The sequence below is a fragment of the Lycium barbarum genome, chromosome 3 (genome assembly GCF_019175385.1).
Source record: "Lycium barbarum isolate Lr01 chromosome 3, ASM1917538v2, whole genome shotgun sequence".
NCBI lineage: Eukaryota > Viridiplantae > Streptophyta > Magnoliopsida > Solanales > Solanaceae > Lycium > Lycium barbarum.
The window spans coordinates 134,835,279-134,850,447 of record NC_083339.1 but is presented as its reverse complement, the minus strand read 5'-3'; the positions used below and the strand labels follow the sequence as shown (position 1 = coordinate 134,850,447).

Below are 15,169 nucleotides of genomic sequence, written 5' to 3'. Positions count from 1 at the left end.
TTTTTATATGTAGATCAATTAATCAAACCATGTTAGAATATTATGTCATTTTTAGTATGTTTTTCTTTATTATCTGTCGTTTGAGGTTTGTAATTATTAGCTTCCGTATAACGCCCTGTTTATTTCGATCCCAACACATTCTCCATCACAAAGCATCTTAATTTTCCAGTTTTCTGGAGATTGCTCTTCATTAATATCCTTCTTTGGTGCCACAGGATCCACAGTTGTTCCACTGACTGCCCTAGCAAGATTCTTTTTTTTTTTTTTTTTGAATAATCTGACAATTCCTTCAGCGTGATGTTTTTTTCTTCTTGGTCTGACAAGTTCTTCAGCTTGATGTTGCTTCGATAAGTTTCTGTTTTATGTTTTTTAAATGTTGCGTCTGTTTTATGTTTCTTAATTCTTGCGGTTGGTTGTTATATACTTGTACTCAGCATGAAGAAAATGCTGGAGGTGATGGTGATCCGGACCTTTAACCGTGTTCTAAAGGCAACGTTGGAAAAATCGATTCGTAATATTATAAGTGCACTTGTTTCCTCTATGAATATATGATGAATTAGACTCTACTCAAAGTCAATTGTATTGAATCCCCTGTAGTTGATTCTGGTGAATGCACACACTTTCATAGATCAAATAACAGCTCTGATTTTTGATTTGATGTTAATGGACATTGATCGCTGGTATTTCACTTTACCAGCTAGTTTAATCCAGTTAAAATATCATAAGTAGTATTAAAATTGGGAAAATCAAGAACTCTGATCCTTAGTGAAATATTTAGCTAATGTTAGGCGGGGGAACAACCGCTAATCTGTCATATGAATCATTATGACTTTGTTGTTCGTATTGCAAAGACTTCTTTTGAATGTACTTTCTCTGTCCAGGTAAAACACGAACTTGAACTGGCAGAGAAGAAGTTTCTGTTCGCCAAGGGGTAAGGACCGTTCTCTCTATATTTGTATTCCTGTCCTCCATTTAGATATCGTCACAATTAATTTGATTGTCAATCTCATACCTGAGACATCATTGTTCTCCAGAAACCTTGAAAATGATATTCAAGCTCCTAAACCAAGAAGCTTGAAGTTGAGGTTCTTGACAAAGGTATCTGTTCCTGTACTTACTGGAGTGAAAATTAAAGGAGATGAAGGTAATTCTATTGAAGTGGTTCTAGTTGATGATAAAACTGGAGCAATTGTTGACTCTGGACCAGAAGCCTCAGCTAAAGTGGAAATAGTTGTTCTTAAGGGAGAATTTGGAGGTGATAATGAAGGTAATTGGACAGCTGAAGAGTTCTGTAGCAATATTGTGCGAGAGCGGGAAGGAAATCAGTTTCTTCTTGCAGAAACTATACATGTGAGACTTCACAAAGGCATTGGTTCCATAGATAAAATCAGATTTAATTTACACATTCTTCAATCTATATGAGGACGGGGATGTTCAGGCTAGGTGCGCGAATTGTTGACACTTTCAATAATATTCAAGTAAAAGAAGCAAGGACTGAATCTTTCGCTATCAAGGATGGGCGTCAGCTATGTAAGTAGCTTTCAATTTACATAATAAGTCCACATAAAAGGAGCCTTGGAGGGGTCAGTTTCTCAAAATAAAATTACAATAACTTATTCGGAATTTTTACGAGAACTTTTTCTATCTTTTGGCCAATCTAATCCTGCATCGTCCATTTTATACTATCATTTCTCTGTGAAGTTGTAGATTAGACAAGTATCAGAATTGTACTCTCTAAGAAACATATCAGAGTATGCAAATATTAAACTTGATTCATCTAACTTGGCGAAACATGATATCATGGTTAAGTAAACTTATGAGAGTGAAGTTTGCTGTACCATCTAGTTACGTTTTTTCCTGTACTTCTTTTTCAAATTTCTAACTTAGTTTTCTCTAACTTTGGTTAGTGATGAGGCATAATAGGAAGATAAACCTGATAAATTAAACCATTACAAGATATAACTTGCAGTGTAGATACTGATTAATTGTTGTTCTATCTGCAGATAATGAGAAGCGCGATCCACCATCTCTATCCGATGGGGTAAAGCGATTAAAAAACAGAGGTAGAGGCAGGACGAATCGCCTTCGGGGTGAAAATGTCAACACTGTAGAGGACTTCTTGATTTTGCTCCTAAAAGACCGTGAGCGACTAGAATGTGCAATTCACTTTGCCTTTTACCTTTTTGAATTTCACCTACAGAGTGCTTGTTACCGAAATAAACATGTTTATTTGGACTGCATGCACCTATAAGGGTTAACTCTGAAAATTTACTAATTTACTGATTGGATACATAGCCCTACTATAAGTATCACAGATTGATGCTGTCAATTTAAACTTAGCATTAAAATAAATAGTGTAAATCTAAATTTTCATCACACAGTGAATGTTTCACCTTTATTACAGTTAAAGCTAGTGAAATATATATATTTGCTGATTTTCAGGTACTTAAGCTAAAGCCAAAGATGTTGGAGGAGACAATTAACCATGCTCGAAGATGCATACTTAATGAACGGATATACTCTTACATTGACTCTCAAGAAAAGGAAGGGGTAGTTTTTAACATTGTTGGAGAGGTGCACGGACTTATTCTGGAGTTCCAATATCTACCTATGTATCGATTATCTGAAAGTGATAAGGCACAATTCTTTTTAGACCAAAACTTCCTCTGCTGTCTCTTTCCTTTTGTTGCTCTTATCTCACGTTGTTTTCGTCCTATTTGTGATTGAGATTGACAGGCTAATGCCCAGAGACTACTGGAATCTGCATGTGAACATTGGGATCATGTAAAACCAGTTGATAATGAGACGTCTCTTGTGCAACATCTTTCTCAATTATCACCGACCAAGAGCCCTTCGAATTCTCCAAGCAGAGAGGTTCCTAACACCAGTAACGGTGTGGAGAATTTTAGAATAAGTGATGGACACTGTTCTACCTCATTTCAGCGCATGTTTCATCCGTCATTCCAGCCAGAGGTCCAAGTGCAATCAGTCAGAATGATTGGGTTTCTGCCAGTATGAGTAACCTGGAGTTCTCTAACTCCCCAATATATAGTCCTTCAGTCCAAGATTTTTGGATTGATCCATACAACTACCGGATTGAAGACTACTACTGGATTGAAGACTTACTTTGTGAATTAGATACTCATCGACAGCATGATGCTTCTGCCTCCAACGTAAATGTGCATAACCAGTGGAAAATGTTGCTTACTATATTTAGACAATCCTCAATGAGAAGAAGAGCTGCAGCATTAACGAATATTCAACCTCCGAAGAAGCAGAAAGTCTTTTGATTCTGTTGCTTTAGCCTGTTAGTAAACAGTTTGACAACAGGTGCATGTTTCCTTAATGATGTTGCTGCTTGCCAAAGAGTATTAATTACTATTGACGAATGAGTTTTGACAACTCTGGTTATGTTATGCAGTTGATAGGATACGTCTCAGAGCTCCTCATCACATACAAGGAAAGCATAACCTTCCCTGCAGATACTAGTTACACGTTGTTCTGGTGCTGTAATAGCTGGGATTCGACGTTTCAAGAGCTGCTTTGAAGTCTTTATTTTTTAACCTGTGCTTCACTTTGCATTTCTCGAGTTAATTTGAGAGGGTGTGTTGAAAGTCTATTATAGTTAATATGTTTGAATGTGCTTAGATTCATACTATATCATGGTTAATTATATAGAATTATTGATGATCATCTCATAATTAGGCATCCTGATAATTAAGAGTGTCTTTATTTCATGAAATCTAAACTCCTATATAAGGAGGCCTTTTTTTTTTTTTTTCGCCACTCAATTCAATAATATGTTTCTCTCTTTTTTCTATTTTACAGTAAATTTCTTGCAACTGTAGCGAACATGAAGGAGGGCTGAGATAAAACTTGGTGAGGCAAGACTTTGTGTTCAGATTACTTGCTGCAGATGTGGACGAGATGCATTCACTAGAACTGCAGAACAAAAAACTATGTTATCTGGTAATTTTGGAGAGACAACAAAGATATTATTCTTTTTAGTGCTTATCAAGTAAAAAGGACTTGTTTCTCTGGTAATATGGAAATCACTCTATGCTAGTAGTGTACACCTCTCCCTCTCTCTCTCTCTCTCTCTCTCAACACAGACATTTATTTTTTGTTGTTTATACTGGTTTTCTCATTTTTCAGCTACATACGAGGAAAATGGATTTCCATTGAGCACCTCTTATCTATTTTACTAGCTGAGCTTGAAGTGTAAGAAACTGCAGTCTAAATCTTCTCACCATTGGGATATCTCACAAGGTATTACCTATTGAATGCTATTGCAGTTAGGATATCTCACAAGGTATTACCTATTGAATGCTATTGCAGTTATCTCATATGACGTGTATTACACCTTCTATATCTTCTTTTTTATCCTGCACTCTTTTTTTTTTTTTTTTTTTTTAAGTTTATTTTGTACTAGTTTTTATCTGTCTCTCCGTTTCTGATATCCTCAACTACCACTAGTTCGTAAAGTTCTCTACCAGAGAGGTAGAGACTCAAGAATTTGTTCTGCCTATCAATTCCACTCTTAAAACTTAATGCTGCTTCAATGCCTTCTCTATTGATGTTTCCTCGTTGGCTGAATTGTCTGACTTAGAAAGATCATACATGTTGACTTATTTTGTTATTATTCCTCACAGAAGGTCCTTAAGTCCTGAAAACGAGAAAGTTATTAATAGCGGTTAGTATTCTAATCAGGAATGTTTTATATGTACAGATGAGTCTGATTATTTTGTGAGCTTCCATTTATGACTAGTTTGACATGAGGTTTCAAGTATAAGCATTACCAGAAAAAATCGAACTAAACAAAGAAGAAGCTTTTGATGGTCATAATTAGATGTTATCCTTCAGCATTCTAAAACATTGAACTCTGCGTGATAATGATAGATCTCAGTCTAATGCCATGAACCCATGACTAACACTGGTGAGATGAATTGTATTTGGGATTCACCTGTTAACAGAATACATGCCATGACGAGGTATGCGGGATTTTCTCAAGAACAAAGGAGGAGAATCCTATTCTTTTTCTTTTTATTATTGAATAATTTCAGAGAAACAAAATGTATTTTATTACATCATTTGACCAACTATTGGATAGATTTCTGTACTCTCTAGTATATGCTATATTCTTGAGATAGGTAGAAAAACAAAAAACAACTGCTCTGTACACAATTCTAGTAATTGCTAAAAAGGCTAAAGCAACTGTAAGGTCTTTCACATTTGTACACCATATCAGCTTCAGCAAGAGCGTAGAAGTAGATCTGTCTGTATTAATGAACACCTGCTGGCTCCAGCATTCTGAAACTCCTACATTTTGCAAGCCTTGCTGTCCTTACACATTTCCTCCTATATGAAAAAGAAACAACAACGGTGAGATTTTAGTAGTCTGTAGCCTTTCTTATGTATCAAAACACGGTCTAAACAAAGGCTGCTCAGTATTATTTATCTGTTGAAGGTCTTCCATCGGAAGTTCAACAATTTAGTCAAAGACAAGATGAAGGATCTAAATCAAGTTTGCTTGCTGCCAGGAAAGGAAAAGAATATAATTACAACAACAACAACATACCTAGTGTAATTCCACAAGTGGTCTGGGGTGGGGAGGGTAGGATGTATACATACCTTACCCCCTTTGTGGGGTAGAGAGGCTGTGGAAATGTTATAATGCATTCTCTCCAGATAATGTACAGTTTCCATATGGCATGCATTCAAAAATCTAAACTGAAATTTTCTTCAATGCTAACGGGAGAAAGAAGCTGGATGTATCTATAGGTTCAAATACTACTCATGGATCTGAAAGCCAGTGTGGACGTGACCCCCACATCAATTGAAAGGCTGAGAAAGGTACTCGTGTGATAAATACATTGACTGGCAGGGGCTTTCTTTGTGATTATGCATATATATCAATCCTTCAAACCAGACGGAACTTAGCTTAAAGAAAAGGAAGACCATATAGGGGACACTGTAGAGCTCACCTTCTTCCTTCGTGCTTCCAGAACTTCTTCTAAAGAAGGTCGACCTGTAACAAGAAATACATTTTCAGATTTTTCATTTTCGTTTACAAATAGTGCAAGTATTGGATGGCAATCTGAGGTGCACCATGATGGCTTGATAAGATATCATATATTGCCGTCAAAGTTCTTTCGACATTTTGCCTTTATATTGTTAAGCCTGTTGAAAATAGATTTCCCTTTGCCATCTCATGATGGATACGGATATAAACTGCTAAACGAACTGAAACAATATACTACTGTATTAAACCTTTCCAAAAAATTGAAGGCAGTGATTTACTAAGATAGATGTTGATTTCCGCTTATGCAGGTGAACTAGATAGGAAAGAGGTTCAACATGGGGCTAGAATCCATTTGTTCTTTGTCTCCAAACTTTTTTTATACGGAAAGTTTGAAAGATAACAGTCAAATGGGATTAACCTGTTATTTGAAGACGATATTTTGCCCAGACTCCATACACGGAGTCAGCAATAGTAGCAATCTGCAAATCACAAGTTTCCATCAGAACATGTCATCCGGTGTGGCACAAGAAATTGAAAGTTAAATTTGAAGAGGACTTACAGGTTCATATTTTGTAATGGCATATACCCATCCCAATCCAACTGCTTCATAGAGCCGTCTAAATGCCTAAACAAGTTAATAAAAGAGATGAAACAATTGTAAAGTTTCAAATATGAAGGAGAAATTTCAAGTATCAAAAATGGCAAACCTCAACATCTGTAACCACAGTTCCATCTGATAGTATAGCATGTATTCTTCCCATAACCTAAACAATTGGTGACAAATTATCATTGCTTCTTGAAAAGTAAAAAAATGAAGGGAGCTCAAGCATTGATACAAAAGGAACATGTTGGGAAAAACTATGAACTGCTACTAGCCTATGCATGAGTTTGTTATATTAGGTACTTGCTAGATAATTAAAGAGGATGTATTTAACTAATGAAAGGTTTAATTTAGGAACATACCGTCTCGTAATCAAGTCCTTCATTCTCCTCAGGGCGGTATTCATCTGAACTTATGTCGAGAAATTTAATTGTTCCATAACCTTTATTCCTCTCTCTTAGCATATCAACCTAATAAAACCATCATCCATAATATAAAGCTTCATGTCCTACTAGTAACTCAGAATTAAAAAAAACTGTCCTCCGTTACACGTGTACAGAAACAGGGAGAAGACAAATTTATTTGATTCAAGTATACCTCACGCATGCATAAGGGACATTCTCCATCATAAAGCATCTTAATTTTCCAGTTTTCTGGAGATTTCTCTTCATTAATATCCTTCTTGGGTGCCACTGGATCCACAGTTGTTCCACTGATTGCCCTAATCGAAAATCTTGGTCCTGATAATTTTAAACACAGAAATGGAAATTAACCCAAGTTTAACCATTATGATCATGTAAAGAATCAAGAGAATCATCTCTAAAGTGAGAAAAATCAAGAAAAATGAGAACTTTCTTGAGTGTGTTGCAATCAAACTATCATCTTACAAGGCCATTTGAAAAAAAAAAATAGAGAGCGAGAGTCTTGAAAATCAAGAAAAAATTAGAAATTACAAGTTATATGTGGATGGAAATATTTTACCATTTTGGTTGAGCAGAGGGGTTGGATTGGGGAGAAATTTTGTGGAAGAAGTGTGGGATTTGGCAGTGAAAAGTGAAAGCAGAGATGTATTGGGTCGTCTTACAACAGGACCTGCCGCTACTCTGAAAGCCATTTGCATATTTTGCCAATGTACAAAACTGATGGCTTGATGAAGGAGAAGGAACAAATTCCTTTGTTTTTGTTCATGTTAACGGCCACACTTACGTGGCAGTTCCACATTCACTAAACTGATTTTGTTTTTCATGACCAGAAAATAATACAACATCCAACTCTCCCATTCATAGAAACTCAAAAATGTTTGGGCTTATACTGGGCTCACATTAGACCATTTAGGTTTCAATGCAGTACGATTGAAAAGGCCCAATAAATATATATGGCTCTCTTTGTCATTTTGTTGCGCGGATTGTTTCTTTTGGGGTCGTCTTTAATTTTTATCATTCACTTAAAAATATGGCCGAAAATATCTCGAGGTTTTGGGTTCGAATTCCAGCTCAATAAAAAAAAAAAAATTTCGCAGGACAAGGCTTTGGGAAAAATCTGTCTTATGCGGCATAGGTTGCCTTAAGGCATAACAAAAATTCTGCCTCTTAAGGCAACCTCTGCCAGATCCGACAGAACTTTAATTATGCATTATGCCTTAAGAAAATCTATGCCGCATAAGGCAGACTTTTTCAAAAGCCTTACCTTATGAATTTTAATGTTTATGCCTAAACAGGAATTTGAACCCAAACCTCAGGGCATTCTAGGTGAAGGCCAAAAATTAAAGACCACCCCAAATAAGATGCATTCCTGCGAATTGCCCTCTCTTTGTTAGTTTGTTTCCATCTATTTGGGTGAGAGAAGGGAAGAAGGAGCGGATTGTGGGGTTGGGTGGGTGGGAAGTTACCCGATGAACTTGAAAATTGGTATTCTTGAATTTTTGACCCCCCACTTGCCCCATGGACAAATCTTCAAAGTCATAATTCAAAAGTGTTGCCCATTGACACAATTTGTTAAACTTGAAGTTTTGTCCATGGGGATAAGCAAAGGCCTTGTAAATCACCCGAGGTAGGCGGTGGGGAAATTGTTTCAAAATTCTTTCTTTGCTGAAAAGGAAATCTCTTTTTATTTTTTTTCTTTTCTGTTTCCGTTTACATATTATACTGGACTGGCTTTAACTTTTCAATTATAAAGTTGCATTCACATAGATCTATGCCTTTTTAATTATTCTCCTTAAATCTGCTATGCGACCATATATACTACTACTCATCAAATGTAAGGAATTAAACTATGAAAATCCAACGCATTCGCATACATTATGGCAGTGACAAATCGTCAAGGAAGGGCGGAAAATGAAGCCACCTTAAACTTAAAGTATAGAATGAATTAGACAATTGATATATTATGTTGTACGTGTTATTATGCTTAGTTATCTGATTGATTGTGGGCAAAAAAATCACTTTTGAGTTTTATAAATTTCTATGTATTTCATACGTTCATATTTTATCTATTTTCAGTTTTATTTCTTGTTTTATTAAATTCAAATCGTACCATCAAAGAATGCCTCGGATTGTGCCCCACATTTTAGAGCACTGTTTAAAACGGACTAATGCACATTACCTAGTCTGGATTTCGACTTTAGCCCCCTCCGTTTTAATTTAAATGAACAAATTTTTTTATTAGTGTGCGTCAAAAAGAATAATATATTTTTATATTTGGAAACAATTTAAGTTAATATAATGATCTATAGTCACACAAAATATATATGTAACTCATTTAACACCACAAATTTAAAAATTTCCTTATTTTCTTAAATTTGGTGTTCAGTCAAATGGGTTCCCATTAATTGCAACGGGGGAGCATTGCTGGAACGATGGAAGAATCCTACTCCCACTTGGTGTGTGCCCTAGCCCCTATAACCCTTTAATCAATTTAAAAGGGCCTGATTTACCCCTCTACTTTCAAAAAAAGTTTATATTTACCCCTCGTTATACTATCAGACCATTTATACCCCTACCGTTACAATAGTTGAAATATTTGCCCCTATTTTTAACGGAGGGGTAAATATGAACCTTTTCCAAAGTAGAGGGGTAAATCAGGCCCTAAAAAATAAAACACCCTAAATTTTTCAAACAAAACTTACTTCGGGTACCTTTTCAACCCCTAAAATGACTATCCGAACGTCTACATATCCTTGATGTATTGAGCCTACATTATTGTACGCAGAAAAAATATCAGGTTCTATATAAAATATTGACGTTTCGGAGTCTTGACACACCACTAATCATTGGTCAAAGTATGAAAAAAAAAACTAAATTTTTTCAACCAAAACTTACTTCGGGTACCTTTTCAACCCCTAAAATGACGATCCGAACGTCTACGAATCCTTGATGTATTGAGCCTACATTATTGTACGCAGAAAAAAATATCAGGTTCTATATAAAATATTGACGTTTCGGAGCCTTGACACACGACTAATTATTAGTCAAAGTATGGAAAATAACACTAAGTGTTGCAAAAAATAAAGTTGGCCAATTTTTGTTTACTGTTTATATAACGCAGTAAAATACTGCGTTATAGGAGCACCAATTTTTTTTTTTCTATAACGCAGTAAAATACTGCATTATAGCACTTAACGGGTCCGTCTCCGTTAGTGCTATAGCGCAGTAAAATACTGCGTTATAGGTACTTTAGTAACTTTTTTTTTTTGTTGGGTATTTTGGTTCAAACTGTTTTTTTTAAGGCATTTTGGTTCCGGACTCACCAGTTTCGTTTGAAAAAACTTAGTGTTATTTTTCATACTTTGACCAATGATTAGTCGTGTGTCAAGATTCCGAAACGTCAATATTTTATATAGAACCTGATATTTTTTTCTGCGTACAATAATGTAGGCTCAATACATCAAGGATTCGTAGACGTTCGGATCGTCATTTTAGGGGTTGAAAAGGTGCCCGAAATAAGTTTTGTTTGAAAAAATTTAGTTTTTTATTCATACTTTGACCAATGATTAGTGGTGTGTCAAGACTCCGAAACGTCAATATTTTATATAGAACCTGATATTTTTTTCTGCGTACAATAATGTAGGCTCAATACATCAAGGATTCGTAGACGTTCGGATCATCATTTTAGGGGTTGAAAAGGTACCCGAAGTAAGTTTTGGTTGAAAAAATTTAGTTTTTTTTTCATACTTTGACCAATGATTAGTGGTGTGTCAAGACTCCGAAACGTCAATATTTTATATAGAACCTGATATTTTTTCTGCGTACAATAATGTAGGCTCAATACATCAAGGATATGTAGACGTTCGGATAGTCATTTTAGGGGTTGAAAAGGTATCCGAAGTAAGTTTTGTTTGGAAACTTTAGGGTGTTTTATTTTTTAGGGCCTGATTTACCCCTCTACTTTGAAAAAAAGTTCATATTTACCCCTCCGTTAAAAATAGGGGCAAATATTTCAACTATTGTAACGGTAGGGGTATAAATGGCCTGATAGTATAACGAGGGGTAAATATGAACTTTTTTTTAAAGTAGAGGGGTAAATCAGGCCCTTCTCCCATTTAAGTTTATGAGTTGATATTAAATAATTAAGACAATTATTTTTGGGTTATTCGATATTCCTTTCTGTGAGTTATTATATAATAACATTCTTTTTGTTTTTATTTATTCGATTATCAACGTCTAATACAAAGAATTTTATTAGTATAGAAATATTATAAGTTTTTATATTTTTTTAAAACTTAACAGAGATTCAAAAATAAATACACTTTCTACAATTTTTTGATCCATTTGAGCGTGGTTGAATTTCTCTAATTTTGACAAAACTTTAAGATGAGAATTCTACCTAGCTATGCGATTATGGAAGCCTAATTACCACTATCTAATCTACCGTTAAATATGGTTCTTACTTAGGATAATGATTCTGTATTCTTATAAGGAGTAGTTATTTAATTTAAAAGGCGGAAAATTCATACGGAGATATTTACTGTAAAGATTATTAGTTGTGGGCTGAAAGTGGGCTCAGAAACCTAAATAATCGAAAGAAATAAAATGCCAATCAGACCTAGTTTTCACTGCAATAACAAAGAATGATAAAGCAATCCGCATGATGCAGTGAACCACCAAAACAAACCCTTTGAGCAATTACTTGATCTTTAATACCAAAAAAGGCACATACCAGATATAGAAAAAAGTGATTTATTAAGTTGTAGGAACTAAATCGGAAGTCTAGTATAGGGGATAACATCACCCAGTCACATATTGACAAAATAGGAACTAGATCAGAAGTCTAGACATAGGGAATGTTGGAATAACATCAACCGGTCATACGTTGACACTAAATGGCACACATATAAATCTTATCATACTAACAAACCTTACAACATTGCGCCAGAGACCACTGAAGCCTTGGACAATCTGAATTGTTGAAGCAACAATAAGTGGCCCTCATTGTCTTCTTGAATCTCTCATGAAGAATAAGAAATGTAACATAATATTAGGATGGAATATCACAAGATGGAGTAGATGAGTCTAAGTTAAGCCTAAATATCTTCTACAAGAATCAAAAGAGTACGTGCTGAAAGAGGAAAATGATAGTACCTAGTTCCCAGAGCTGCTATGGATTTTGTGCATCAGTATTTTTGGCACTCGATTTGTTAGCTTAAATAGGATAAAAGAAGCTAAACCGTCATTCCATGATTTGACTGTTAATACTTACGAGAAAACTGCATCACACAACCAAAATTTCTATCCTTCTCTTTAACATTCAATTGACTGTAATACGAGATTCAAACTTCAACGAACAAAGGACAAAATCAGTATCTGAATACACTAACCGATACAGGGTCTGGCTCAATCCATCGTCCCGAAAGGATAATTGAAATTGTAGGTGCAACAAAGGTATAAGACGCTCCAATCACCGCAGGTAGTCTAGATCCGAAGTAAGATTGCAACAAGGTGTTCAGCCCAGCAACAAACAGAATTGTTTGAATAACTTTGGCTTTCTCCTCCTGCGGAAGGGCAGATAATCTTTTGTTTAATATTTTCACACTAGTTTTCATTCTAAAAAAAACTATTCATATTAAGCAGTATGACATCTTTGCAGTGTCGGTAGGGCTCACATTTCCTCCTCCCATCTGGGGAACCAGAGCTGTAGTAATGATAACTGCGGTACCGAGCATAACCAGATAATGTTGAAATCCAAAAAGGATAGCCTCAGCTGCATTCAACAATTAGACAAAGTCAGCATAGTCCACAATACACATTTCGGAAAATAATCAACAACATACAAAAGACACAGAGAAGTATTTCATGACATTTTTTTTCACGATCAGCAGCCCGAGAAAAGCAAGTACTTTACAGAGTAGATATTACTCCAATATCAGTCACCGTGACAATAGTTTCTACAATCAGCCCACCACTCCAGATGCAATAATTCTACTAACTCTGCTTGATATTTAATGTGTGTGACCAGAAATGGATAGCATAAGGCATATTAATCACCCAAAAAAACAAGAAAGGAAGAACTTTTAAACATGAGGAATGGAATATAATAGAAATGCCATTAATTACAGTTAAATGTAGTATGAGCCTAAATGGAAAAAAATAATATATATTTTAACAACTAGAATTAGAAAAGGTGTTCACAGAGATCCCAAATTTCCAGCAAAACACCTAACCCACCGCGAATTCGCCATGATAACATGACATACACAATTGGCCTGTGAATTTCTCAGAGAAAAAAAGAACTCAAAACTTGAAATCAGAGCAATTAATAGTATGTGTTATGCTCAATACAGCAACACACATTACATTAAGAAGCAATTCACTGAGAGATACTACAGCCTGTAGGACAAAAAACCAAGTTCAGGAAAATCAGGTCCCATATGCTGCAAGCAATAAGAGAAAAGATTATGCAAAAAAAAAAAAAGGAGAGATAGAACAAAGCAATCTCACAAAATTCAGTACTTACGCCATGGAGGAGGACTAGTAATGCAGTAAGAAACATTAGGAAGCTGATCTTTTGGTGGATGTGGTGCTGGTTCATCTGATTTTGCTGCCATTTCTTTCTCTTTCTCTCTAAGTGAACACTTTCACTACTCACTCAAGTTTTCTAGAGATTAGACAACTAAGCGGTGCAAAACGCCAAATCTGCACAGTGACGCGTAAATTCTAATTCTAATTCTAACTATTTAGAAGAGCCGGTTGGGTTCCTTTTTCATCGTCCAACCGGCTATTTTTGGTCGTCTTCCAAGTTAAAAAAAAAATTATATTATGGGCCCCATAAAATAACAATTAATATTAAAAAAAAATTTGGACTCCATATTAAACACTAACCAGTATTAAAAAAAAAAATAAAAAAAAAAAAAACTCACCACATCCAAACTCACGAGAAAAAAAAAGTGAACCTCATATTAACACAAATCAAACAATATAAAAAAAAGTGAATCCCATATTAAAAAACAAACAATGTCAAAAAAAAAGTGCAGACTTTGTATTCGTAGTAAACACTAATATAATAAAGTTTTAAATACGGAGCACAAACTACAATGTTATATTAATCATAGTGCAAATTAATAATGTAAAAAAAAAAAGTGCACCCCATATTAAAAAATCAAACAATATTTATGTAATTTCCAAAGTATCTCATTAAGTCAATAATGATGGATTCATTGTCACGTACTTATCAAACCATTAGTGGGAGCAAATAAAATTGTTTTTCTTCAAAAGGTTAAGTAATCAAACCATATAATTTTTTTTTTATATTAGCCTGAGATCTAATCTAGATATTAAACTGTTATATTTGTTATTCCGCCATGTCATTTATTTGTTATGTTTACTAAAATAAATATACTTAAAATATTTATATTTTAAAATATTTTTATTCTTACTCTATAATAAATGTGAAAAGAGATTAATGTCGTAAAAAAAAAATATCAAATGGAGATCAAATAATGAATAAGGTAAATTAGTCAAATTATAATTCTAATCGACGCTTTCTTAAAAAATCATGCAAAAGACAGCATAACAAGTAAAATGAGCTAAACCGAGAATATAATAAAGTTTTAAATACGGAGCACAAACTACAATGTTATATTAATCGTGTTTTGAACATAGTATCCCATATTGACAAAATCAAGCAATATAAAAAAAAAAGTGAATCTCATAATAAAAAAACAAACAATGTCAAAAAAAAAAAGTGCAGACTTTGTATTCGTAGCAAACACTAATATAATAAAGTTTTAGATACGGAGCACAAACTACAATGTTATATTAATCGTGTTTTGAACATAGTGTATATATATATATATATATATATATATATATATATATATTATATGCATAAAAATAGTGCAAACTAATAATGTCCAAAAGGGTGAGCCCCATACTAAACAACACCAAACAATATAAAAAATAAAAATAGTGCAAATTAATAATGTCAAAAAAAAAAGTGCACCCCATATTAAAAAATCAAACAATATTCATGTAATTTCCAAAGTATCTCATTAAGTCAATAATGATGGATTCATTGCCACGTACTTATCAATCCATTAGTGGGAGCAAATAAAA

General features: G+C 34.5%; 2 protein-coding genes and 1 long non-coding RNA gene across 6 annotated transcripts in view; 1 reads left to right on the top strand and 2 right to left on the bottom strand.

The window, feature by feature from the left end:
• The first annotated feature begins 792 nt into the window (after nt 1–792).
• On the top strand, nt 793–4,891 carry LOC132632738 (uncharacterized). Of its 2 annotated transcripts, none has more exons than XR_009579459.1 (7): nt 793–931; nt 1,035–1,530; nt 2,004–2,141; nt 2,443–3,330; nt 3,422–3,603; nt 3,829–3,969; nt 4,156–4,891. It is a non-coding gene; the product is annotated as an uncharacterized LOC132632738 (long non-coding RNA). The 2 variants fall into 2 exon arrangements; XR_009579460.1 differs by having other exon boundaries at nt 2,004–2,156.
• A 110-nt stretch (nt 4,892–5,001) lies between these two features.
• LOC132632736 (uncharacterized protein At5g50100, chloroplastic-like) overlaps nt 5,002–15,169 on the bottom strand; it is a 30,679-nt gene continuing 20,511 nt past the window's right edge. The window contains exons 1-8 of one of the 2 annotated variants that reach the window (XM_060348795.1): nt 7,605–7,810; nt 7,221–7,363; nt 6,986–7,093; nt 6,730–6,786; nt 6,582–6,647; nt 6,441–6,501; nt 5,985–6,028; nt 5,002–5,358 (exon numbers count right to left, since the gene is read on the bottom strand). In XM_060348795.1, coding sequence (XP_060204778.1) covers nt 5,320–5,358; nt 5,985–6,028; nt 6,441–6,501; nt 6,582–6,647; nt 6,730–6,786; nt 6,986–7,093; nt 7,221–7,363; nt 7,605–7,743 — 657 coding nt within the window. In that variant the 5' untranslated portion in view covers nt 7,744–7,810 and the 3' untranslated portion in view covers nt 5,002–5,319. Of the gene's footprint in view, nt 5,359–5,984; nt 6,029–6,440; nt 6,502–6,581; nt 6,648–6,729; nt 6,787–6,985; nt 7,094–7,220; nt 7,364–7,604; nt 7,811–15,169 lie in introns of those variants that run through there. The other variant, XM_060348796.1, reaches the window with a different exon arrangement.
• LOC132634234 (nucleobase-ascorbate transporter 6-like) lies at nt 11,788–13,843 on the bottom strand. 2 transcript variants are annotated; one of them, XM_060350520.1, is made up of 5 exons: nt 13,572–13,843; nt 12,721–12,818; nt 12,436–12,609; nt 12,200–12,259; nt 11,788–12,063 (listed from the first exon to the last, which is right to left on the bottom strand). In XM_060350520.1, exons 1-4 carry the CDS (start codon nt 13,660–13,662, stop codon nt 12,200–12,202), a joined length of 423 nt encoding a protein of 140 aa, XP_060206503.1. In that variant the 5' UTR covers nt 13,663–13,843; the 3' UTR covers nt 11,788–12,063. The 2 variants fall into 2 exon arrangements, with proteins under 2 accessions (XP_060206503.1, XP_060206504.1); XM_060350521.1 differs by having other exon boundaries at nt 11,788–12,056.

Coding starts and splice junctions, on each gene's coding strand:
- LOC132634234 (XM_060350520.1), bottom strand. CDS start 13,662: ATGGCAGCAAAATCAGATGAACCAGCACCACATCCACCAAAAGATCAG. Junction 12,819..13,571: donor TACTAGTCCTCCTCCATGGC/GTAAGTACTGAA, acceptor TGTTGAATGCAG/CTGAGGCTATCCTTTTTGGA. Junction 12,610..12,720: donor CCCAGATGGGAGGAGGAAAT/GTGAGCCCTACC, acceptor GCCCTTCCGCAG/GAGGAGAAAGCCAAAGTTAT.